Source organism: Calonectris borealis, chromosome 1 (assembly GCF_964195595.1).
Source record: "Calonectris borealis chromosome 1, bCalBor7.hap1.2, whole genome shotgun sequence".
In the NCBI taxonomy this organism is placed as follows: domain Eukaryota; kingdom Metazoa; phylum Chordata; class Aves; order Procellariiformes; family Procellariidae; genus Calonectris; species Calonectris borealis.
This window is the reverse complement of record NC_134312.1, coordinates 63,528,649-63,555,819: the sequence shown is the minus strand read 5'-3', so window position 1 is coordinate 63,555,819 and position 27,171 is coordinate 63,528,649. Positions and strand designations below refer to the sequence as shown.

The 27,171-nt window shown below is 46.3% G+C and overlaps 1 protein-coding gene across 4 annotated transcripts in view; it reads right to left on the bottom strand.

Moving 5' to 3' along the window:
- HIPK2 (homeodomain interacting protein kinase 2) overlaps positions 1 to 27,171 on the bottom strand; it is a 141,068-nt gene that overhangs the window by 12,718 nt on the left and 101,179 nt on the right. The window contains exons 6-13 of one of the 4 annotated variants that reach the window (XM_075157737.1): positions 26,312 to 26,496; positions 23,885 to 23,944; positions 22,359 to 22,521; positions 18,631 to 18,757; positions 16,920 to 17,041; positions 12,267 to 12,409; positions 11,713 to 11,892; positions 8,760 to 9,041 (exon numbers count right to left, since the gene is read on the bottom strand). In XM_075157737.1, coding sequence (XP_075013838.1) covers positions 8,760 to 9,041; positions 11,713 to 11,892; positions 12,267 to 12,409; positions 16,920 to 17,041; positions 18,631 to 18,757; positions 22,359 to 22,521; positions 23,885 to 23,944; positions 26,312 to 26,496 — 1,262 coding nt within the window. Of the gene's footprint in view, positions 1 to 8,759; positions 9,042 to 11,712; positions 11,893 to 12,266; positions 12,410 to 16,919; positions 17,042 to 18,630; positions 18,851 to 22,358; positions 22,522 to 23,884; positions 23,945 to 26,311; positions 26,497 to 27,171 lie in introns of all 4 variants that reach the window. The other 3 variants (XM_075157717.1, XM_075157748.1, XM_075157728.1) reach the window with 3 other exon arrangements.

Sequence of the window (27,171 nt, the reverse complement as noted above, 5' to 3'; positions counted from 1 at the left end):
ACCCAGGGAAAGGTGGAACAGACACTGAGAACAGTTTCCTTCCAAGGACACTGTCTGCCTTATTTCACAGTGCTAAAGGAGCACTGGTGGGCTCCCTTCAACTCGTCTGTCCAAAGCCTCTCTGTCAGCATTCACAAGCTGCAACTCACCACCTCGCTCCCAAGGCGAAAACTGAAAAGCTATCATCTCCTCCATTAAAGAACGCCTTGGGGTGCTGCATTCACAAACAGGTTACCGTCACACAGACTTTCCCTGGGCTATCATCTCAGGATCCTGGCGTGCCCCAAAGAGGGCACAAGGCCATGCTGTTCTACGCACAGTGAAAAACAAGTCTCAAGAGGCCCCTGTTATCCTAAGCATTGACACCTGAAACAGAGCAGATGATAGAGAAGGAGGGGAAGCCACTGCACAGCAATCCGGAAGCTGAAAGCAATCGTTGCAGGGGCAGGGATCTTTTCGAAGGGTGTACGACAGCGAACCCTCGTATTCTGGCTTTCCACAAGGAGCTGGAGAGCGTTGGATTAGAAATGGAAAGAGCAACATAGTATCTTAGATGGACAACTACTGTACATGAAGAAAGATGTAGCAGTTTGGATATGGTGCTATGAAAGAAGAATATTAAGCCAATAAAAATGACGAATATTGCATCAATATTCCTCTCTTTCAGTAGAAATGCCTGTAATCACACATTTATGAGTATCCACACTGCTTGCCCTTTGCAGCTACCCTTGGCTGCCAGTTGGGAAGAGATATATATTCTCTACCTCTGACAGTTATTACATTTTATAAAGAAAAATCAAGTCACTAAAGAGTTTTCTGACAAGTGATAAGGTCTAGCTATTCTTTTGCAGTCCCTTCCTTATATAAGTGGCTGAGCTGCTGAACTGGAAATACTTGCTCTCGGCTGACACTCGACATAGGAAGGCTGAGCTGTAGAACTGGAAAGCTATTTTTCTGTGTTATCTGTGCTATTTATTTTTTTAGAATGGGCATATTTTTCACCAATTTGATTGAGAGCTTGTCAAAGCAGGGACCATAAGGAGTCTTCTCCTTCAAAGTCTTACAGCTCCTTGGTTACAATAAGAAAATCACGTACGTTGGGTTGAAAAAATAAATGACCCCAAACCCAAACCCTTCCAGAGAAAGGGACCATAGCAGGATATTAAACTCATTTCATGGGTGGGAAACCGAGAAGGACCAGAGCTATGGTCCTGCCAGGCCTTGCGCAAGTGCTTAGCACTGCTAGTATGCGTCATCCACCAAAGTCAGCTGCACTATTCCGGTAACAGAGCTAAAGCACATGGGTAAATATTTGCAGGATTAGGGCCTAACTGATTAGACTCTCAATTCAGCAGGCTGCATCATTCCAAGCACACGAGGAGTCTCATTGAAAGCAGCTGGATTTTTGTCTTTAGGAAAGGTAACAACTGCGGTTAATGTCAGAGCAGGCAGAGAAGTCAGTCGGGACTATTCACACGCCCAGAGCTTGGCACCTGCTGTACCACAGCCTGCCCGAGAGATTAAGGGTGGGAATTTCAAAAGCATCAAAGGCCCAACTCACGCTGAAAATCAGTTGATTCACAGGCTTAAAGATACACGTTAAGCCAAAATGGGGGCTTTTGAAAATTCAAGCCAGAAGAGCTAGAGCTCCCCCTTTTCAAAGCCTTCTTGCTAGCCAGCAACTGTCCTCCTTCCAGCTCCCTCTGAGGACCCAGCTGCAGTAATGCAGGAGTTATCTGTGTGAGGTCCAGGCTGATGTATCGCCTTCCCTGCTCACAAACTATCAGGACTGAGAGCTTTTACCTGTTGACACAGCATTTGCCTACTCAGCAAGCTTACAGTATTCCTATAACTCAGCCACAGCTTTTGGGGATGTTTGTGCTTACACAGAAAAATACCATTAGAAGTCTTGCCCCCTTCCTATTAAGCTGACTCCAAGGCTGGTAATTGCTTTCCCTCCTGCAAGCACGGTAGCAGCAGCATACGTGATTTAGTAGTGTTGAGAGTCGGCAGCGTTCCTGGTCAGCTTGTGCGCCTGCCTGCATTATGTGAGTAGGTGTATTTTAATTCTCCAGAGGAGGGAGGGGGAAAGATTACCGAAGTGGCACCAAATCCATCTACACAGACTGAAAAGCAATAAGCCAGGAAGGCTTTTTAACCCTTACTGGCTGGAGCTGCATCCTCCCTTTCAGAACAGCAGTTAGAAAACTATGCATTGCTTTGTAAGTTTATTACTAGTTTATGAGTGGTAGCCCATTCCCACCTGGTCCCAAAGAGCTTGTTCTCAAACTTGGCCACAAAACAATTCATGTCTGTCCAATGTGCAGACACAGAGCACGACCGTGCCTTCGAACATGCAGAAGCAGCTCTCGGAGACAGCTCTCTAACATATACCACCCTCATGAATGCACAGCAGAGAGACGGACGTGGGTCTCTATTGCCCACAGCAAGGAAAGATCTCAAGGAAAAGTCTGATGGAGGAAAGAGAAGATAGTTTGTGCACAGGCACAGGGCAAGACACTAAGGTGGACATCTCAGATACTGTTAATGGAAAGGTGCCGAAGGCAGATGTTGAGAAGGAAAAGTGAGAGGAAATTAAGGAAAAGAAGAAGGTGCTGAATTAGGTGTTAAAACAACATTGGAACCATCTAAATAGCCAAGGACAAGGACAGGGACACCACCTCTTGTAAGAGCACAACTTGAGATGATTTCCGCTTGCTGAAGGCCCAGCCCAACAGCTCGGTATGCGATAGCATTGCATGAACAGGATCTTTTTTCCCTGAATATCTCAAGTTACACCAGAATCTCAGAAAAAGCAAATGGAGTCTAGTAGGGGCAATTCTTCAGCGTGCGGTTCACCCACAGAGGTACAAACCTTTCAGTGTGGCTGACACTACAGCAACAGAGGCTTTCAGCTCTCAAGGTCACCAAGATGGCCTTCTCGTTTGGGGGAAGAAGGCACCCATCCCACAAGTGTGCCTTTGAACCAGTGTGCATGTATACCATGGCACGTTAGCTTTACATCACATCACAAAAATTCTGTTCCAGGTCTTTGAAAACTTAATAACATGCAACCTTTTCAGTTTGCTGCTTCAGAATAATCCACCTCTTCTAGGAAAGTATAGAGTCAGCCAACAAAAACTCACACTACAACTGCAATTGCTCTCTTCATGTTGAAATCTTATGCCATGCTCGGTTTTGACAACATGCCCATCTCTCTTCAGGTCAACCTCCAGCCCGACATGTTAATCTGCTCTCACCTTCTTTGTGAATTTGTGATAGTAAGAAATATTTACCAAGTACTACACTGAGGCCATTTTATTAGGCTATACAGCACGTGTTGTAGCTATTTAAGTCATATATGCTGAATTGCTTAGCAGGTTGTAAAGGTTCTGCTGCTGAAGGTTTGCTGAAAGCGCTGCTGTCTATCTCTGCTATTTTAAGGATTAGTTGCATGTCGGTGTGTCTTCTGGAGATGGAAGGCAGCAATCTTTTTACCAGATGACTGTAGTTAGTCAACGTATTGCTATGCAGACTCAGTGCATTACTATGCACAGCATAACATAGCCACAATAGGCTAGGTGTCAAAAAAGAATCACAAATGGCATTTTGACCCTCACACACACACATCAGCAAGTTGGCAAAAACACCTGGTTTGTGCTTGCCAGCGATTTCTGTGCGTAAGGGGAATGAAGGTCCTCTGAAGTAGACTCTACCACCATTGCACTACGACGTGAATAAGGTGAATTAACAACTTGCATCAGCTCACGCTCAGTTATAAAGGTGAAACTCACACAGAGACTTCACTGCATAGTTTACCATTTTAAGAAAAAGGAAAAAAACACCAACCCTGCAAGAATTTTGTGCCAGCGAAGATGGCCCATGAGGCAGTTACTCAGGATGCCCACATGACAGCTGTGGTCAGTCTTTCTTGCCCAGGAAGACAGTGATTACGGTGAGGATCCCGTGGAAAGCCAAGCTGGAGAGGTGTTACTTATGATACCAGCACAGAGAGAGCAGGCACTGGGGAAGTGAGGGGCCCTCCTGCCTTGTTGGGGTGGAAGCACCCTCAAAACCACCCACCTCAAGGCCATGACTATATTGTTTTAAGAAAACGGTCATGTTTTCCTTGGCTATTGCACTTATTGCTTGAGATGGGAAGTCATCTAGGCATGTCACAATGGCCACCTCCACCGCCTTTCCCTCCAGCCCTTCCTCCTGCCATACTCTGCGACACGGCCCTTGGCAGGACATGGAAATACCCCTCCCTGCAGCACCAGCACAGCCCGGCGCGTCCCTCCCGCAGGACCACGTGTGCTCTCCTTCCCTCCCACCCACAATTCAGCCATCCCAGGATGCACTTGTGCCTCTCTGCCCTGTGTTTAAGTTGCTTTATTTTTCTCCGCTTTTAAGCTTCAGAAATATTTAATCAAGGGAGGATTTACATTTAAACCACTGCACCATGTGAAGTTGCATACTGGGGAGTACTTAACCCCTGCTACTTGCTACTTGCTGAATATGTGCTCCGATTACTGCGACTGCAGTTGCACCGTCAGTCTGTCTGTCTGCTTGACTTTCTTGCTAGAGCAAGCAGAGAAACTTAAGAGGAATAAATTGATAAGAAAAATATCAAGTCTACTCTCTGTTCTTACTCTCTTCAGTGCTTTACAGGTAATGGTTAGACCTAAATTCTTCTTTCCAGAATAAATAACAGTCAGGGTATTATCTTACAGCACAGCAGTAAACATGTCTTTGGCCCATAGAGTCTCTTTGTAAAGGATGCTGAACTGAGAGTCTAGAAATTCACTGGTGATAAATAAACAGGGTCACAAAATTGTTTCCTGTTCATATAGTGCTTTCTATACACAATTTTTTTTCTGCTGTTCTACAGGACAAAATGTCACATGCAAAACTTTGTGGGCATCAGAAACCAGGTAAAAAAAATTTCATTCAGTAAAATTGTTCCCTTTTTATTTTGAACATCTCTTTTTTTTTTTCCTATTATTTGCTTACATTTTGAAAGAAAAAAATTCCTCCATTAAACCAGAAAAGAGAAATCTTCCCCTTAATTAGTTAATCCGGTAACACTTTTTCCCCATTAAATAAAAGTAAGAACTTTTTGCAGTTTTGAAGCTTCCCCAGATTTCACTGTGTTGGGGATATTACTAGAAAAATCTCAAGGTAGCCTGCAAAAAGCCTTGGTTTTGACAAACTGACTTTTTAAATCAGGAATTTGCCCCCTGAAAATCTCTGACCATTTCTCTGAGGACTGCCCCTGCCGAACTGTACCTAAGGTCCCTCCTCTGTGATTTCGCCCTAGGCGTGGGGCCGGGGCCCAGTAGATGGCCCCCTTTGACAAGGCTCCATCGAGCAGGTCCTCCAGAGCCCACCTTGCACCACCTCCCCAGCACCTTTACCCAACAGGAGCCCAACATTTTCAGATGACTATGGATTTTACAAAGATTACACCAAGCTACACTCAACAACAGTGCAAAACACATGTGAGCAAAGAACGAGCAACAAGCCTGCTTGCCTGCCCGGTCAGCTGGTATTTCATAAACATCCTACTTGAACATCTGTGCTTTTCATTAGGAAAAGGAAAATTCTGCCCATGTCACACCGAATTCTTCAGATTTTTCTTTCGCCAATAAAAAAGTTGCATCCCCTGTACTAGAAAAGCTCTCTCTGCTGCTCTGGTATTACAGAGAGGCTTTTCTGTCGGAGTAAATCCAAGCTGTAGGGCTCCTCTCCTGCATCAGCACTATCATATTTTATCAGCATTACCAGTCCTTCTTAAACTGAGACTTAGGAACTCTTACATTGTTGAAGGATCTACTACTTCTCACAACCACAGGTAGCTCTAATATCTCTTTGCTGAGCAATCAATAAAATAAACATTTTTAGTCTCATGGGTCAAAGAGAAATTTCCAATCCCACTGGAAATAAGAGAAGGAAGTGCTGTAGCAAATGCAGGAGCTGATCCAACGTCAGTGAAGTTAATGCAAAGATACCATCGCTATCAATAAGATGGGATCAGGCAATTAACTTTGACTGATCCGTCAAGTACCGTACAATTTCTGTATTCTAATCTAGAAAAAGCTAATATGTTAGGATGTGACCAATAGCACGTTTCAAATTATTCTTTATTTTTCACCCCCACAGCACAGCAATTGCCCAACAGGGTAATATTTGCATAAATATGGGTGAGACAATGCATTCTTTGCACAGTTTCATTTTCGACTCAGATCCTGAACATTTGGGCACTGATTACAGTAAAGAACATATTTCACTGTCACTCCCATTTTTCTTGGGGCCAAAAAAAATACATAAGAAAACTTGGAGGTACTTTCCTAAACGTGACGTACTTTCAATGAAAAAGACCTCAACTTTGGCAGGGGCAAAGTTCATTGGCATTAAATGCTGATACAGCTTCCTTGACTGGAAGCTACATTCTTAGTCCAGCTGAGAATCTGGTCTTAGATATGCCCAGGTCAAAAGGCACTGAGCGAGTTGATTTCACTCTCCTGGAGACTTTAACCAAAAATTCTCATTCTGGACATGCTGTTTTCCATCTGTGTCTCTGCCCCTAATTCTCCACTCGCTCTGGTTACATCTGCACAGGCAATTTAACTCACTCTGGAATTCCAAAAGGTGCCCGAGAACAGCCCGTGTCTGCGCGAAATGTCTCTACATGGCTCAGAAATTAAATCTAGCTCTTAAGCTTTGGCCTTCCAGGAATGCTGTCGCCCTGGCACTCTGTATAGATATGCCATATGGACACAAAAAGTAGCCAGGGATCTGATCCCAGGCAGGAACGTGTCCTGAATATGCTTTAGTCATATCAAAGCCAGTTTGTTTATGTAAGTCTGGCTCCTGGGACTACTTTCCTAACCCCTCGGCAGACCTTGCCTGAATATTTAAATACCCCAAACTCCCAACTCAATTTCCAGACATTTTCCAGAACTTTGTTCTGTCTGTTTCCCTGGAGAGGTGCTGAGTGAAGAAACTGGTCAGATGGCAGCGAAGTTGAAGCAGAGGAGACAACCATTAGCTGAAGCGGCTGCAGGATCCCAGCTCTTCCCTCCACCCCGCTCTGGACCCAAGATGATACCCAGGTGGTAGTATCAGTATTTGCATGTAATCTCCCAAAGCCTGGGATCAGCACCATGAGTAAACATGCTTGCAAATAGGTCCCATGACCCTTGAGGTACCTGCCCTCTTCATGCTGCCCCACCTCACAACCTTAGTTTTTAGCACCGGTTTTGTCTTGCCCTTCCTTTCCCATAAAAGCCCTGGAAGTGGGAGCTCCTTATTTATAGTCCACCTGATGCACGCTGACCTTCATTCAACCCTTTCTGGAAACACGCTTTCTTCTCCCTACCAAACTAAGGAATACTATAGCAATTTTTTTTTTTTTTAAGTGAAATATGTTACGCTGTCCTGTGATCAATTCCCGACAACGACCACTGCATTCATGGCAAGCCTGAATGTGAGAGGCACTGAGCTCTCACTGCCCGGTGGAGTTCACTGGTAGGGAGAAGGGGAATGTGAAGCGGCAGCGGCTGGAGGGAGGCAGGCTGAAATTGCAGCCCTAGATGCCTGAATCGTGTGGCTCCTCGTTACAGATTTTTAGCTCCTTGAGGCCAAATGCATCTCATCTGTTCTGTGTGCATTTGCAGTGCTTCATTTATCACCACAGTGCAGAGATGCAGAGACGTAGATAGATATCTCCAGTGATTAAAGGAAAATCTGCCATGGAGCATGTCCTAAATAAATAAAAAAAATAATTCTCTCTCGACAATACTGGAGGGATAAGGTTAAAAAATTCCTAGCTCAGTTACCAACATAAAGATTGTATAATTATTCAGCTGTTTGCAAGGCTACTTCTCTACAACTTATAAAGCAGAGTGATGTCTTGTGACTGGCATCAGATGGGAAACCTAGAGCGCTTGCATCTGATGAAAGGTGCTAAAAAGACAGTCCGGAAAAGTCAGTCCTCTCTCATCCACGGCAGATGATCAGCAGTGGCAGCTGTCCTGGGCCACACTGTTCACTCGGGTCAGTTAATTCTCTGAGGAGCAAACTTAGTCACCACGGTCTTTACAGCCTCATCTATGCCTCTCTGCAGAGTCAGTCAAAAAGCCATCAGTTTCTGCCACTTAAGACAATAGTTCAGGGATGTGTTGGCAACATAATCAGAACTAAGCAAACCTCTTGCAATGTATTTACCATTATTGAGTGTTTATGACACATCCACTAACTGTTTTTCAGGACCTTTTTATGGAAAATACCACATATGGAAGGTGTCATCTAATGCTCTTTACAGATGCCTGGATCACTTCAAAAGAGAAAAGGCAATTTTAAGCTACCTTCCTTCCAAGCCCTTCTTTTTGTCTTTGTTTTAAACAGCTATCTGACTTAAAGAGGGTCATCATCATAGGATCTCTAACAACAGTCTTGTAAGATAGAGAAAACTATTTTTTCCCCTTACAGATGAGAGACTATGGCACAGAGAGACTACTACACTTCTCCAAGATCACACAGCGAATACACAGCACGGTAGGGAACACCACCTAGGTCTGCAGAGTCCTCAGCTAGTATTTTAGCCTCCCCATCATCTTTCCTCCCAAATGAACGATGACCGGGGTGCTGAGACCCAACTGTAGCTCTTGGGACCCTACAGCAACTCCTGGATGCTGCAGCACTTCTCTGCCTCTCTCTCTTCTGCACACAGAGAAGAGCAGAGAGCCACTGCTCACCTGGTGGGTGCATGCTTCTGCTCCTCCTCTTCATCTGTGTCGCTGCTGATAGTGATGACACTCACTGCGGGGCTAGGGGTGTCGGGAATGATTATCGTCTGCCGCTGCCGCTCCCGCGTGGTGCTGGTCGCCACATCGCCCCAGCCGCACGTGACGGAGGTGCTGCAGGCAGGGCTGTTGTGCACCATGGCACAGCGGGGAGGCGTGTTTTCCTTCACTCGTTTCGACCGCTGAGGCGAGCTGATGGATTGAGAGGATGAAACTTCATAGGTGGATGCATTTCTGGAAAGGGGAAGGGTTGTTAGCTGGTTAAAACTCAGTTTGCTTAAGTTGCCCATCGCCATGGTTTTTGATTCCTGGTTTCTGATTCAGTGGCACTGATTTATGGCATCTAGGAAAACTGCAAAATTGGCACAGTCACCTCTTCAAAGGACAGAGCGCCTCACATGACTTATTCATATAATTGGCTGAAAAGAGTTTCTTTCAGTAAAAAATTCAATTTTGTTTTCCCTAGAAATTTCCAAATGAAAAATGCTGCCTCCCAGGAGTTTGCACTGGGAGGTAGAGGTTAGTCACACAGCCCAGACGTACAAAACACAGGCAGGCACAGTACGGCTGTCACAGATGGAAAAAGAATCCAAATGATAATCCCTTTCTCCTGTATCCTGCATGGATGCATTATGACCAGATATTTTTTGGCCAGAAAAAGCTAGAGGTAAAATTAGAATCTGTTGTGGAAAACAACAATCATTTATCGGGAAAACTGCTTTTCTTAGTTGAAAATTTAATTTTCTGTTTAAGAATCTTTTCAATGAACATTTCCTGCCCAATGCCTCAATCCTCTAGGATAGTGGAGTCCCATGGATAAGAGCACACAGATGGGAGGACATATACTGTTTCATTTCATTCCCACGTGAGGCAGCAGATACACCGTATATAAATCAGAAGGAAAAGAACAATCTTTTTATTATGCAGTAGAAAAACATTCTCAAGTCCTGTTTTTTTCCCCAGTCTTCCTACTTCAGCTTCCCTGCCTGACAGTTGGAAAGGACCCACTTGGATCAGGGATCTGAACACAGAACCTGTCCACCAAACAGTGCAGCACAGGTCTGCAGATGGAAATATTTATCAAAGCACACTGACTAAAGCCAATTTCACTCGTTTCCCACATTTTCTTTCTTCTTTTTTTTTTTTTTTTTTTTTTAAACTTTTACTTCTTCTGCCTATTGCAAAACATTCTCAGATTCAAAAAGGAAGCAAACAAAGTTCTGGTTTTATTCTACAAATAGGCCTGGGCTGCATGTTCAGCTTGGCCCGACAGCTAACAAAAGGAATAGGTGGCATCCATCAAAAGGAAGTCATTATGGACGTATCGCACTATACCAACTTACACAGGGTCTTTTGCATAACAAATGGCTGCACAGTAGCATTTGCAGTGCTTTTTGAATACCAATGAGCAGCGTGGAGTACCCCCCTCTCCAAAGGAGCACGTTCCTCATTTGGCTACAAAAGCATAACAATTAATGAAGCCGTAGATACCCGTTGCTCTGAGAGTACCCAATTCCTCCTGGACACTGCCACCCTGCCCCTGGAGAGGGAAGGGAGAGGGGAGGCCCTGCACAGGCACACTGGTTGCAACAGGCGTTCTCTTTTGCTGGCTTGCTGGGGACATAGCTGCCTCTGCTCTAAATTACGAATGGACTAAGACAGCTGGAGCCCACCCAAAGTAAATGCAACATTAGAGAGCACATAAATGGGAAGGATTTAAATAGTGGCCTCTTAAATAGAGTCAAATTGGTTGTGAACTCAGAGCTCCTCTGGCCCCAGTCCAGTCACCCAGGAAAACCACAAGCTCCTCTGTTTTTGCCACTGCACAAGTGGTGACCGATTTTGTTTCACTCCCCTGTACTGTTCTGTTTTGGTTTTTTTTAAAGAAATGTGCTAGTTTCACAGCCCAGAGGACTTTCCCCAGAACAGCTGCACATACATCTTAAATAGCCTTGTCCTGTAGGCAAGATTACAGGGCTGTGACAGGCACTGCAATCATCCTATCATTTGAGTTGTGCCACATAACATAGTATGAACCAAAACCCAGTCTCCTCCTTGCAGAACCAAATGGTCCTACTGAGACTTGATAGATTTAGGTGTCTAAGGGCTGCCCCTGTATGAGATGTCCTTATAAAATGCTCCCTGTTTTATGCTGCCATGATTATAAAAAGGCCAGCACGAGTATCTGTTGCTGGTGTGTACTGTTGAAGATAGGGGCCAACCACCTATGTTAGGAGCTAGAGAGCTTGAAGGTGGCCTAAAGCCACCCCAATCCTCCACTCCACATGGCATTAAAGCTCAGAAGATAGGTCATCATCCTTTTGTTTTTGAAAGGGCAGATCTTGTGTGCACACATCAGGCACATGTTCCTGAAGATGCGGTCCCCTGGAGGTACACCACCCTGTGGAAATGCAGACACTGCACCTCAGGAGTGCTTCTTCAAGATGACGTGGGAAGAAAAGGTGTGGCAACTGGGCATTGCACCACACTGACCTGAGAATATAGTTGCATTTTTAATTACGGTGACTACAAGGCCTCAGGTAATCACAGCGGCATAACGAGCTATATGAACAGGGCCTGAGTCTCCCATCCTGCATCCCCTCCAGCCACTAACTCCCACAGAAAATGATGCTCACTGGGTATAAAATGCACCTGACTACCTCTTACCCCCTGCTCTCCTGACCTGGGTATGGAAGAGGTAAAGCAGCACAGTCCAGTCACAAAAAGCGTGATCTAATCACTCGTGAACCACGGAACAAACTTTACTTTGCCCCACAGATGTCAGTGAATACCACCCTCGTCAGCATGCTTGCATTGCAGGGCTGCATTCAGAACAACCCAGGTGCGGACTCCTGCCTCACCGACACCACGACCAACGCCAGCGCCGGGAGCTGCGCACACTTACCGGGGCGCCGACTGGTGCTGCTTACTCTTCCTGGCGGAGGTGGCGGCGGCGGGCGGCTGGCGCATGACGTGAGCAACACCCACGTTGACGGGCTGGGCTGCGGGGAGAGTCACATGGCTAGCTAACAGCGCGGGCTGCTGCATGATGGGGTTATAATGGCTGCCGTGAGCGTGGGTGTTTCTGCAAAGGGGGGAGACAGGCACACGTTTAAAATGCAACCGGCGGCTCTTCAGCAGGCTCTTTCACAGGCTCCCACCGCCTTCACCGAGGCACCCTCCTCCAGGGCCCGTTGGGCTCCCAGTCCCCCCAGAAAGCAGCGTTTCCCCCAGGGAAGCGACTGAAGGGAGCAGCCTGGGCACAGCACTCCGCTTCAGGGACGGGGAACGGAGAACTGCCTGTAGCTGTCAGACAGGAGGGTTGCAGGCTGCAGCCTCCTGCCCTTCTCCCCCTGCTCCGCAGACTCATGGGACCCCGCCCCTCCCTCCCCAGCTCTTCTCACGCCTCCTCCGGCACTGGTGGGTACTTCAGGGAGCCTCCAAGTGCCTCCAGTTTACCTCCAGTCTGCCAGCGGTTGGGTTCCCGCCATGGACTCTGGGATGACGGTCGCGTGCTGGACAGAAGTGTGGGTGGCCACCCCGGTCAGCTGCTGCCAGGCAGGAGGGAGCAGGATCTGCTGAGTGCCACTGGGCCACGCTTGCTGTCGGACAGAGGAAAAACAATTTCTTAACAAGAGGCATCACGCAACAAGCGTATCAATATAGAGAGCACAAAGGAGGGGAAAAAAAATCCTAGCCGTCCAAAGCAGCAGCTGTTTTTAGGTTAAACTGGGAATGGGAGGGATCGAAACTGGTTGGCATTCCAACCCAAACGTCAAACTCTTTAGCACCTTTTAATTTTGACTCTCCAGATCAGCTGGGCACTATGTCCCGTTGTTATTTTCCCCCTCCTACAGCCAATTTTCCTTCCCATCCCAACAGGACCTAAAGGACTTCAGGAACTTAAAGGAACTTAAAAGGAGAACAAACTTTTCAAGGATTAGGAAAGAGAACAGGGGGCTGCAAGGCTTTTGCAAGGAGGAAAAAAAGAGGAATTTGGGGATACCAGAAGGGAGTGAGTATTGGTCACCGACTGCTCCTCAGGAGCAACATCTTACTGCATGGGCCAAGGAGCCCAGTCGCTGGCTTCCAGCTCACGAGGAGCCCCCCGGCCAAAGCAGAGTGGAGCTGTGCATGGCTACACATTGTGTGCCTCTCCTCTCTGTGTGCTCTCTGGCTTTTTCTCAGCGGATGCCCCCCTTGCAGGGGTGGAAATCTCTGCTCTGTGAGTTGAGCCATCGCTCTGCTATGCAGCCATCCCTCCAGCTGCGCTGCCGTAGGCATGACTCAGGTCGCCCTGCTCCAGTGACTCCACACACAAGTCAGATGATTGGCTTTTTGATTTGGAAAACTTTCTTTGCTACATGCTGCCTGAAGGCGGCTCCGGCAGCTTCTCACTGCCTGGGCTGGGGAACGCAGCGGTATCGGCTACGGCCCTCCTTAGTCCCAAACGGCACCACTATATTGGAACCGTGTTGTGTTATCTCACAGCTCTAAGGAAGCTAAATATTAAAAAGGGGAGGCTTATTTCAGGCATGCATTTGTCCCCATCTCCATCCTAACAAGAATCCCGTTAACTATCCCATAATCCCCTCCTATCCCCCAGTAAAAAACCAAACCAAAACAAAAAACCACCACCAGCACCACCCTTCCCCCCAAAAACCCCCCCTTTTCCCAGTTCTGCTCCAAAGGTTGACTGTCTTGTAATGTTCCACGTTGCTGAGTTAGATGAAAAGACTGCTATGGTGAGGCCTCTCAGCAATATCTGCAAAGGATGGACAGTCATAGGGCTCCTGAGAGCTCTTCATCTAAGGAGCCACAACCACGGACTGGTGCTGCTCAGAGCAGGTAGAAGTCAAAGACGCAAAAAGATCACGGAGGAAAAAAGCTTTTTTTCCCCTTTTCTTTTCATTCCTTTTTTCCCAGCTTTGATTTAAAAGAGGAGACTAAACTACTGTTGTGGTCAGTCCCAGGGTACTACCTGGATTTACTTGCAGAGAAAACTGCTTCCTCCCTTTTCAGGAAGAGAACTGAACAAATCTAAGCTCCTTTCCCAACTGTAGTGCATAAATTTAGATGCAGTGTCAGGGTCCAGGCACAAATTCCTCACTTATTAGGTAAGGACCACTGAATCATTTAATCTGCAGATAAGACTTGTCTAGGCTGATCCACTAGCACACTGCGCTGTGCTTACACACGGGAGGCTTGTGCCGGCAGCCGCAGCCTGTTCTCGGTTATTGCATTACTGCAAAATTGTGCCACCATGGCGGAGCGCTGCACTGGCCCCTGCGCTCGGGAGGTGGTGGGTCCCCTGGTGCGACGGAGCTCCCGCTTCGGATGAAGAGCAAGCACGACTAATGGAATAAGCGTGTTTGTTCTGAAAGCTGGTAGCAGGACCTCCATGGGAAGAAGTGTTGTTGGGAAGGAGTTAAAAGGAAAGAAAATCAAGAATTCAGGGTGTTATTCAAGGACAGGGGACAGTTCTGGGTCACGTCATGGAAGCCTGCCAGAAAACTGTACAGCTTTGTCTCTTTTGAGATCTGAAGCTGAAGAGGGCTATTAGTAAAGACAGGATCAGTCTCCTTTCACTAGTCTCTGTGCATACGGTATGTGGACCTCTGTATGTATTTTCATCCTCTCAAGCAAAACAGACCCAGAGAAGTTAAAATAAGTTACTTTCACCACTGGCTCTGCATCCTGCAGGCTGCTTGCTCTGTCTAGCTCCACGCCATGGGCTGCAGACAGAGATGATGCCAGAGACGATGCTAAAAATCTGTCACTGCCTCTGCCCTGGGTCCCTCCAGCTCCAGGAGCTCCTTCCCCTGTCCCTCCTCTGGGACGACTGGTCTCGCACAAAACGCACAGGGAGAGCTGGATGCTGGCTGACTGGGGTGCAGTAAGGCTTTGCCAGCCACAGCCATCCTGAGCAGGCAAGCACAGCGACCTGCGCCGCATGTGGGGCAGGGGAGAAAGTTCGACGGCACTACACAGTGCTGGGAGCACAAGGAGCGGCATCGTGCCTGATCAGGTGGACAAATAAGGTGGGTGGAAAGACAGAAGTGGGCTCCGGAGGCGCTACGCTCTCTGCTGGGGACAGTCCCTCTAGTAGTTGGAGCAATCGCACGGTCTGGTCTGAAGAGCATTAGATAAGCAGCTGTGCATGAGAGGAATATCTCTCTGCTGAAAGAGAGACACGCAGCCGGTCAGAGATCAGATGTGACTACAATGCATTACAAAGAAGCTGTGTTTTTCCATTCAGGAAACTGGAATTGGGTACAGATTTGTTTATCAGACCAGCTGCTCAGCCCGAACCAAGCGAGGCCCGCGGACACCAGATGCCACCGGCATCAATCAGAGCGCCTTGCCATCAGAGCAGCAGCTAGCATTTCTCATCATGTGAGACAGACAGATATATCAACAGGCAGACTGCCTCTCTTTTATTAAATCAAAAATTAAAAATCTATGCAAGTGAGGAGTGTTTCTCAGAAACAGCTTAAATTCCTTTGTGGAAGTGACAGTGAATAAAACGTCAGTAGAAAGTACGAGAGGGGCAGCCCCTGAAGTGGGAGTTCATGTAGCACAGGGAGCACAGAAATTGGTAGCAAAGGTTCTTCTGAACACTCTCTCCCTCCCCCAGACTGCGTGGTGACCCCAACAAGACCACCTCGAGAAGAAAGAAGGGACTGGAGGTCTCAAGACCTTTCAGGATCCTGCTGCCTTTGGGATGCTTCAGACCCGACTCTCACCCCTTCCAAGTCCCATGTAACAGCACACCTCAGTAGGCCTGGCAGAATGGCAGGGGTGTGCAAAGCTCTGTCACCTCCTTCATCCACTGACTTGGCTGACTTCTTGCACAAGCAATGGTGCCTGCAACTGTGCCTGCACAGACTGCTTCTCGCTTTGCCATTGTTTTTGTTTCCCCTGCCTCTTAGGCTCTCCTTTCCTACCAAACAAGGGAGCTGGCCCATGTAGGTTGTTACGACAGGCTGCAACAGAGATAGGTTTGATGTTTCAGATAGACCTCTAACAAAGACTCTGCTATTGGGAAGGGGCAGGGCATGTCAGCTAATGGAAATCACACAGGCTACAAGTTGTCTTTTGATCCGTCTTCACCAGATAAGCGCGACTGGCAGCTGGCAAAGAAAGGCAATTGCACCAACAGTCTTACCCTGGCAATGCAATGCACAGGCATAGACCCTGAAGTCTGCTGGTACTTGACTGCGTATGAACGCGCTGGCATTAATGGAAGCATGGCAGCTCAACCAATCCGGAGTCAGAGGCATGCATTTTTGACTTGCAGGTCATCTTTTCCAGGCTGCACAACTTAATACTAAGTGTATTAGGCACTTTTTTTTTTTTGCTGCCAGAAACATGCTTGATATTGGCAGAGATACCATGGCACCAGCTGAAAACCAGTAGGGGCAGATTCACTGAAGCCAGCACAAGGAGGAGAACTGCTCCTCCTTTTTGAGGAGCTGGGGTTCCCCTTGAGGATGTGCATGTGATCGGTTGGTACCCATTCCCATTTGTTTTTCTTCCTGGGAGGAACCGTGCTTTTCCTGTGAGGGCATTTCGGACAATTGTGCCAACAACTGCTGCTGACAAGGAGAGCTCCTTGGCTGTAGGGCCCTTGCTTCTGCCCCCTATATCTCTCTCATAAGTTGAGAGCAGAGGGGCAGCTCGTAAACAGAAGGGTGTAAACTTAAAGCATGAAAGATATTTATCGGCAGCACGGAATTCACCAGCGCAACTCCTGGCCACCAACTACCACTGAGACCACGAGTTCAGGAGGATGCAGGAAAGTTATTACTGGTTCCTCCTCAGCAAAGGCCTGACACAGCTTCCCCTGAGGCTTCCCACTGATTCCAGTGGAGAAGCAAAAGGAAAGAAGGTCCTTCCAGAGACTTTTGCAACTCTGACATAGCCTTTGAGCTGAACAATGAACTGGGGAAGGTTTGAACATTTCGGAGAAAGCTGGAGACTCTTATATAGCTGCCAAAGTCTCCAAACTGCACCACAGAAGGCCCTCAGAGAAAGCTGTTCTCCTCAGCCTCCAAGAGCTAAACAACACAAAAAATACCTGCCCAGCTTGGTGTTCTCAGAGCTCCTTACCTGTGCGAGGAGTCCTGGCTGGATCTGAAGAGGCTGGGCCCCAGGAGCCTGAGTGACAATGGGAACAGCATTCTCCATCCGAACTGAATACCCAGCATGCTTCGAAGGGGAGGCTTGTAACCCTGTTCCACCAGCACAGAAGGTACAGCATTAGCCATCAACAGCATTGCTAGGAACGGGGGTCTGGTTTTCAGAGGTGCCTAAGGGCACTCGCTGATGTCCACTTAAATTGCAGTGTTCAGTCCCTCTGAAAAATCGGGCTCTTGGAGTCCCACATATTCCACCCCAGCCCAAAGATATCTATCAAATGGTGATAAAACATGATACATGCATAAGGGTGCAGAAAAGACATTTTCAAAGACATTGAGGGATTAACTGAGTTCATATTTTTAGGGTACCTCGAAACAGTGGCAAACATCTCAATACAATGTGTACAGGGAGAAAAGGAACAGAGGGGAGGGAATGGCTTCTCTTCCCCAATGTTCTCTGGTTTGACAACAGAAAATGGTCCTTGCCAGCCAAAAACCATTGCTATGTAAGAATGCTCTCTTGTGTCCAAGTGGGACAGCGGGATGGGAATCCAGAAGTGTGCACTCACTCAGCCTTGATGGGAATAGGTGATTTTCTCTTGCACAGCTTCTCAGGACTAATATGTAAAAGACTGATTTGACCGTGTAATCTAGCACACCCCAAACTCCAACCATTGCTGACTCAGCCATGCATTAGCCTAACTGAGCTGGAGGAAACTTCCCTCTCCGCCACCTTAGCACATGACATAGCCTGTGCTACCTCCTCTGCTTTAGAGCTTTCTCAAGACAGCACGCAGAAGATGTTAGCTTACATATTGCAGCAATACATTTCTGAAGTCAAACCCTTGAGATGCATTGTAACTATGTAGAAGAGGTCTAGCTAAACTCCCCTAGTTCAAAAGAGCTTTGATAATCTTGCAGAACATTTAACAAGTGCCTAGAGACTGCTGCACAGACAGGCTTGTAGAAATGAAGAGCAGAAGTTGCACTAGTTGAACCAAGGTCTATTTAGACCACTTCCTACAGATACCTGGCTAGTTTTTCCAAATTGCTACAGCATGTAAAGTCAAAAGAAGGACAAGTGGCTTAATCTGATCATCACACAAGTTGTCTGACAATGGTACCTGCCACTGGTATACACGGGCACAGCTGTTCGCAGCAGGGCTGGAGCTGAAGGAATTGTACTGATAAATGGTCACGAGCATCAGTTCTGGGGTCAAACCCTCATCTCCACCAGCACCACAATCCCTGCTGCATTAACATCCTGAGTCCCTCTTTTAATAACTGAATCACTGAGAAGTGATGAACCCATTACTTATGTACTGATTTATCGTTGTTGTGGGGACAAGTTTTCAAGTTTACCAAAGTCAGGCAGAAGAGTCTTAAACTCCGTTCAGAGCAAAGGATGACAAATATCACATATTCTCTCCCAACCCCTTCTCAGTGCCTGCCCCGTTGTTTTAGACCAGCCACCTCCAACCCATGATGTTGGAGGTGCCTGCAAGATCCTCCACTGCTGCAAACATTTCCATCTGCAACAACCTCATTGCTCTTACGGTAGAAAAATTGCTGGCCTGTAAATATGATCTGCATTAAGAAAGCTTGTTTCCACCAAGAGTTAGATGAAGCAGCAGCAGGGAGGGAGCAGCAAAGGGCCAAGACTTGGTGAGGCTGTTACTTACCTTGGAAGCCTGGTGGGCAGACAATGAGAGCTTGCTGGAAGGGGTCGGGCCGGGCACAGATCTGCGCTGTTCCTGTCTGCAGGGGCATGCTCCGCTGGGCCACCGCAGCCATGGACGCCGCTGAGGGCTGGTAGAGTGCAGATTGGTAATTTAGTATGGAGACCTCGGGGTTGGCTAAGGAAATAGTGGCACTGGAGGAGGTGGGAGCCAGGTTGGTGGTCTAAAGGAATGACGGGAATTAAACAAAAACAAACAAAAAATGAGGGAGATGGGTACGTTGGAAGAAGCAAAATCCAAAAATAAAATAAAAAAGTAAAATAGTGTAAGATAAAGTAAAAAAAAAAAAAACAACGAAAACACAACAACAAAGAAAACCAGCAAACCGAAACCAAACAAGGAGTAGAACAGGACACTGAGGAGCGCAGAGGCAAGGGCAGCGATGGGGAAAGGAGCACGATCTGCCTGAGTAACCGCAGCTGTACCATGCCACAGGACCTCTGGCCATGCAGCGCTGCTGTGTACTGCTCGGATACATAGTGCGTTCTCCAAAGCAGAACTGTAGCCTCATTTATTGCCCAACTGGCTCTGATTTGCAGCATATAGAAGATAGGTTCAGAAAATGCTACAATCCCCAAATCACATTGTTCTCTCATCATGCACATAGCTCTAGAAGATGCTCACATTTCTTAGGTAAAAGAAACTCAGCGCCTCCATGCCCTGTGAAGCCTCATCCTGAGAGGGGAGACCCATTCCAGCCTTTCCTCTACCTTGTATCTAAGATGGCACATGCCCCTTGAATTATGTTTCGAATTTGAAGGAATCAGAAGGCATAAAAGTAATAATAATACTTTCAAAGTCCAAACTTCGCTTGGCTTGACTTCAAAATCTCTCAGAGCAGAAACTCCAGCAGGGGATGTTTCAAAGCCACAAAAATCACCCCAGTGTTTGCAAAACATCTAGAAATCACAGAATCATAAAATCATTAAGGTTGGAAAAGACCTCTAAGATCATCGAGTCCAACCGTCAACCCAACACCACCATGCCCACTAAACCATGTCCCTAAGCGCCTCATCTACATGTCTTTTAAATACTTCCAGGGATGGTGACTCAACCACTTCCCTGGGCAGCCTGTTCCAAGGCCTGACCACTCTTTCAGTAAAGAAATTGTTTCTAATGTCCAGTCTAAACCTCCCTTGGCGCAACTTGAGGCCATTTCCTCTCATCCTGTCGCTTGTTACTTGGGAGAAGAGACCAACACCCACCTCGCTACAACCTCCTTTCAGGTAGTTGTAGAGTGCGATGAGGTCTCCCCTCAGCCTCCTCTTCTCCAGGCTAAACAACCCCAGTTCCCTCAGCCGCTCCTCATAAGACTTGTGCTCCAGGCCCTTCACCAGCTTCGTTGCCCTTCTCTGGACACACTCCAGCACCTCAATGTCCCTCTTGTAGTGAGGGGCCCAAAACTGAACACAGTATTTGAGGCGAGGTCTCACCAATGCCGAGTACAGGGGCACGATCACCTCCCTGCTCCTGCTGGCCACGCTATTTCTGATACAGGCCAGGATGCCATTGGCCTTCTTGGCCACCTGGGCACACTGCCGGCTCATGTTCAGCCGGCTGTCAATCAGCACCCCCAAGTCCTTTTCCTCCAGGCAGCTTTCCAGCCACTCTTCCCCAAGCCTGTAGCGTTGCATGGGGTTGTTGTGGCCCAAGTGCAGGACCCGGCACTTGGCCTTGTTGAACCTCATACAGTTGGCCTCGGCCCATCGATCCAGCCTGTCCAGGTCCCTCTGCAGAGCCTTCCTACCCTCCAGCAGATCAACATCCCTGCCCAACTTGGTGTTGTCTGCAATCTTAGGATGATTTGTTTTTCATTTGGACTGAATCTGTAACAGTTGCAGACAAACAACCCCTAAACAGCTCTGCCGCTGCTCTATAAAAATATGCTCTTAGCATTCATGTCTAGGCAACTAGGCTTTACCAGACCAGAGCCCACCTTCCCTCTGCACCCAAACGCACCAGCATCACTGCTGGAGATAGGTGAGACAACACTTTCTCATGGTGAATGTATGAAACCAGGATGAGGCTTTGATCAAGGCTGCAGGAAGCAGCAGGTTCAGCACTTCGCACTGCCCTGGTTGCCACTGGGCCCGGGAAAGGCACCCATGCTGCACTGCCACAGCCACAACCACAGCCACGAGGGATGGGACAGCAAAACATTTCTTTCTCCTCCTCCTCCTCCCCTCTCTGTGCAGAGGCAGAGAAGTGCAATCCGTTCCCCTGTGCAACACACTGAGCAGCAACCACGACAGCTCCCACACTCCTAATCTCAGGAGTCATAACTGAAAGGAGGCAATCCCCAGATATTCTGCAGAGACAGGCAGCACCAGAGAGCCAAGATGAGTGGCATGTTGAAGAGAACAGTGAAAGATTTAGAGCTTGTTCAAATTAAAACGCCCTTCCTGGAAATGTTTCTACCCCTTCTTCTAGAAACACTGGAGATACCGGTTCTGCTCACAACACACACCCCTTATGAGAATTCAGAGATTACCACGGACCTCCTCAGCCAACAACGGATCTTAACATCAAATGAGTTGTGAGGAAACGAAAGCAAGTCTACATTTCCTACTAGCAATTGTGGTACAAATGGTGTCTCTGCCCTGCAGCTGGGGCCTAGGGGAGCATGTAGCAAGCATTTCTTTAGTCAGCATCACAGAAACAGCCAAGAAAGGGAACCAGTGTTTGTAACTAATACCCTATCACACCAAGCCATGACCTATCCCTTTCTGCATCTGCTTAATGAATTGTTCCAAAAGACCTTCTGTGATCACATGTATCAAGAACTGAGTCATGAAGTCTGGTTTTCTGAATGATACAGGAACACCCCGTACATCTACACAGACTCCTTTAGCTCCCTTGCTTTCCAAGCACCATTTCCGCAATGCCACCTGCAATCTCTAGAGTGAATCTTGAGCAGCCTGTTCCCAATAGGCTTAAAAGACAGTAGCTATTTCTTGAGCTTCAATCTCCTAGAGTGCTGCCCCTGGAGAGTTTCCTTTCACTGTTGTAATACAGTACCACAGTAAACAACTTAGCCTGCTAGTCATATAAAATTTGTCAGCGCAGCACTCCCCAACACTGGGGCATTTAAGACTAATACAAGAGTCCAAAGCATGATTACAAAGTCAGAGCCCACCAATATAGAGTGCAATGTGTTCGGAGTGGGGGTATGTGCATAGGTCCCCACATCAACTGTGGCACCTGGAGTAAAACCAATGAGAGATAAGAATAAACATTACCACTAAACTCTTCCTTCCTGTTGATCGGTTACAGTGCTGTGTCTGTTACAGAAGGGTTTAAATTCTTTTTACTTCCATTTGAAGAAGTGCTATAAGGTCACAAATACTTCTGCCTGACCCAGGAAACGCAGTCCTGCTTGCTGCATTAAGGGACTTAATGAGCTTTTCCCCATAGCAACTTCCCAGGTAAGCAGGATTTATCACCCCCAACAACAATATAAACAATGAAGGCAACATTTCACCATCGCACAAAATGTCACAAGATTACCGCTTGCCTGAAGAAAAGAGAATGAGACAGAGCAGAGGAAGGAGAGTAAAAAAGTACCATCTTTTTGCAGGCATGTTAAATGGGATGCTACTTTGCTTTTCATCTTCTAGACCCTACTGATGGAAACGTTTCAAGCACTGGCTGCTTCTGATCAATGCCCTTACCTGGTTGTGGACTGTGTTCAGCTGGTTGTTAAAAGTCATGGTCAAGTTGGTCGATGTGCTCGGGGCTACATGGGTGATGAATGGCGTCTTGCTCTGGTTCACTGTGTCATACATATTCACCCGCCGCTTGCAAATCTCCATGTTCTGGAAGCAGGACTTGACACTGTGTAAGGAAAGGGGGGACAAGGAAGAGAGAAAATCAACCAACCGACCAGCACAGGTAACAGTTCATCACAGTGGCCCTGCTTTAGGTCTCGACAGCAGGCTTGGCACTTCCTAGGCTCGTAAAGCCCTTTGATATTTTATTTTAACCAATGAGAGTCAGATTAACCCCGTACTGAAGAGGGCCAAATGAGTGTCAAGATGAGAGCGGCTGCTCTGGGACTCCTGGGTGCCCTCATGGGTCTCAGCACCGCAATGTAAGTCACAAAAAGCAAGCAAATTGGTTGCTCGTTAGGTGGCAGGGCAAGAAATACAAAGTGGCTATTTTAAAAGAGTGAAAGAGACTGAGAGCAAGAAAGATAGATACTGTTTTTTTCTGATGATTGAGCCTGAGAGGAAAAGACAACTCATGCTTTCTGCCTCAGTGTAAGCCTAAAGGTAAGTTTTACAAGTCTTTTGAAAGGAAGAATTTTACTGTTCTTGGTCACTGAGACCCCTGAAAAATCTTACTTGTTCCTTTTAAAAAGTGTTCATTGAGAGCTGAGTCCAGGCAAGTGGTGAAAACATTGCCCCTGTCTGGCTAAACACTTCCGCAGATGCTTATCTTAAAGCACATGAGCTGTCCTCTTGCAGTCAATGGGACGATTCATATCGCAAAAGGTTATGCCAAATCAGATTCATCAACGCCCCAAGGGAATCAGGTTCTGAGGTTATCTCAGACTGAGAACTGGATCTCTGGGGGGAAAGATTACAGCCTCTTCCTCTACACAGACTTTCCTTTAAATGTTATTGATATAGCAATGGAAATTTTGAGAAGTATCATATTTTGCATCCCCAGTAAAGGAGATGAAATACTCTCTGCATTGCTAGAGCACTCTAGGTGTCTGGTACATGAAACTGCCGGTATTTCATTTTTATAATTGGGATACCACAGCATACAGAGGTTTAAGAGATAACAACATAGCGAACTTGTGCAAAACTGTATTTTTAATAAAATCTCATTTTTCTAAGGTCTAAAAACCAATACAGGTTTTCCACAATTCTTCCACAGAATTGTTTTTACAAATGTGTTTCAGACTCTGAGGTCACAACTCAAAAAAGTATAAAGGCATTTATTTTATTTCCATTATCCCAACCCAGAAAAATAGAAAATCCAAGCAGTGAAAATCAACTGTAAAAAATCAGCTGTATGCATAACTTCTTCTGTAATGATCTAAGCTGTTAGAGGTAGGGGAAGTAAATACATTCTCGCACAATTTTTAAGAAACAAAATGTCCCTTCAAAAGAAACAAGCTCGTAAGATCTCTAGGGTTGGTCAGGAAGAGGACCTAGATCTTTTTATCCCTGTCTAATCTCTTACTCACATGGTCATTTTTCTTCTCTTACAGGTAATATCTTGATAACTGGATCTGTGCCATAAACACCTGCAGACAAGACAGGCTCAGGACACTGTGCATAGCTGCGCATTATGTGCATTCATTTAAAGAACTATGAAATACCTGTAAGTTGCAGAACATTGAGAAAAATCAAACACATTTATCAAATGAATATAGAGGACTATTGGATTGCCTTTTTCCAGTCAGGTATGAATATAATTCTCCCTCCAAAACGCAGAAAGCACTGGAAAGAGCATATATTGTGTACATGGTAAACTCTGTGCGTTACCAAACAGTTTTATATAATAAGGTATAATCTCTACTGATGTAATACTGTGTCCTCTGTCTTTACTTATTAAAAAAAAAAAAAAGGAAAAAAAAAAGAAGGCAGGGACAGAGCAAACCAGGACATAACGACTGAGGAGTACACAACAATTTAAGAGCCAGGCAGTTAAACACGTGAAACAGGGAGTTAAACTCGCTTTGCTGTTTGCTTGGAAGGAAGCAGAACAGCCCCTCTCGGGCTGCTCAAACTTGCAGCCTCTCTGAAGCATAGCAGAGCAGAGATTCCTTCCAGAAGCTACATCTTCCATATATTTTCACTTTCTCTGCTGCCTGATTTACTTTCAAGAGAGATTACAACTCCCTGTATCTCTCAAGGCTTTGAAATTTCTATTCTCAAAACCACAGGCAATCACAGACAAAATTTCCATCAACCTGCCATGCTGGTTACAGCTTATTGTTCTCTTTACCAATCACTGCTTCCAATGCGGAGGGGCTGCGTGGGGTTACGCACCCGGCTGGCACAGCATTTAGCATTCAGAGACCTGATGCTGAATTTTTTTATTCAGGTAAAATTTTCACTGCTATTGGCCCCAATGATATTTTCAACCCTTCTGGGGCTTTGCCTGAGCAGCCACAAGCGAGCACTTCAAAAATGAAGATGCGATTATGGTCTGTTGCGTTAGCGGAAAGATTTCTGATGGCAATGCATTATGCCACAAATCTCTCCTATCTTACACAATCGGTTGTTGCACAGTAAGGAGGACTGTTGCAAATTAAAGACTTTAGTGTATGATGCTAACACTGTTAGAAAATACTATCGTTTTTTTATTTATGAATGTTTTTATATGAAACTTACTGTCTCTCTGTTTAGCACAACAATCTCCCATCTTGTTTTCATTACATTTATCACTTACTATTTACTTATAGATAACAATGCTCAAAGATGTCTGTGCAGGGTAGGTCTGCGTCTACACAGATTGTGCACCCACTACCTTCTGGTAAGCAGCTGCTCTTATCTTGTGATAAATGCAACAAAAAGGCAGCTACACTCCTTCACAGAGGGAAAACTACCTTAAATGAACTTGAAATACCGCAGGTAAGAGCACACATACAGGAGAGGTGACACAGTAACCTGTTGCTCTGCAGCACCCACACAAACATACTCTATGGCTTTTTAAGCAGTTCCCTTTATGTTTGTACCTCAGCTCCTCACAGCCTTTAAACACCCATGCACATGGCACCTAATGAAGTACAGTGCTGTGCTGGTAACTGTTCTCCTGATGAGGTGAAGGGACAGCCTGCAAAAGCACCTTGAACTGTGAAGCGCTGTAGAGCCGGATGTTCAAAGCTAGGTGTCCTCAAGGCTTTGGAAAACTCCCGCTACGTGTCTGCCTTCACTTGCACCTGAGAAGCCTGGCCCTACGTGAAGTGCCCAGGGGACAAGAGCAATGTGCTGGGTGCAGGTTTCCTGCATTTCAGGCTGCTGCGCTCCGTGACACAGCCTTAGGAGAAGGGAGAGTCAGGCTTGAAGGCATGACACTTCCTCACATCTCCATCAGGCAGTGGAGTCCATCTCCATTCCACAAACGTGTCAGCTGAGGTCAGAGCGTGGTGTTTAAGTTACACAGGCGGGCAACAACAAAGCTGAAAACTGAACTCCTTGTCCTGTTGCCTGTGCCGCTAAACCAGCCTGCTGCAGAAAAAGCTGTTCCCTTAAAAAGCAAACTAACCCCTGCAAATGGGAAGGTTCTGGGAAGAAGAGTCGGCTCCCCACTGCAGATAAGCTTGACTACTGCAGTAACAATCAGGACTATATTACTTTCAGATATACTGATACTTTTAGTACTAATTGCATAATTTCTTCTGCATTTTAATGCAAACATATGTAATTATTGAATATTTACATAATGAATGTAGCACACACTGCAGTGTTTTAAATGCCAAGCACCTACAACACAATTCTTGCAACCTTAAGAGTTGGCAATCCTCTTTTTTTTTTAACCAGAAAAACATTAAAACTTAAGGCTTAAGCATCTTAATAATGCCCCTCAGATACATTTGACCTCCACCATAACCAGCTCTCCTCTTCACCCCTCAGTTCAAAACCCAAGGGAAACGAAAGCCACGTACTGTGTGCTGTGAGGGAAATCAAGCAAGTGTGTCATGGTGACAAAAGGGTGGTTCAGAGTTTCAATGGGTGTTATTCTCTTATCTGCATCTATCGTCAACATCTTCTTTAACAGATCTATAAACTCCCGCCGGTCCGCCTTTTCCACCAACATATCACTTCCTTCCAAATCTGTTGTCATGTTCACCTAAGGGAGAAAGGACAAGGGTGAGCACTAAAGGGAAAGAGCAGATGGTCAGGTCTCCAGCAAACTGTATTTACTCCTCATTGGAGCACACGCCCTGCAAGCCTCCCTGTCTAAAGGGGTAGTGGCTGAAGTCACACAGCAGACTCCGCAGTGGCTAGTCATCTGGCTTGTGCATGTCAGATCTCTAGACAGACTGTTAAGTGTTCAGCTCGCTTGGGTCAATGGCTAATGAAACACTTAGTCACCCTCCACTGAAGATGAACAGCTTCCATGTGGTAGCAGGCAAGCTCTGATAATCAGTATACTTATCATATAAAGGACTGTGCTATCAGATACTTAACTATGTGTCCTGTGAGCAAAAAATATATAAAATAAATAAAAATTGTCAGTAGGTTTATGAGAAACATCCCACTCGTGCATCAGGTGCCAAGAAAAAAAACCCCGTTGTTATTTCATCCATTAATACACTCTCCCCTGATCTCAGTCCTCCATTTCTGCATGTTTGCTTGTGAATGCTACAATGTCTAGACTTTGCTAGCACAAACTCCAGTTTTGTGCTAGTGTTGTGCCAGTTTTGCGCATTAGTTTGTTTGCTAGCACAAACTCCAGTCGCAGGAGTGGTTATGCTGGAATTAATTGTCACAACCACACAGAATTGACACAGTAAATTAGTAC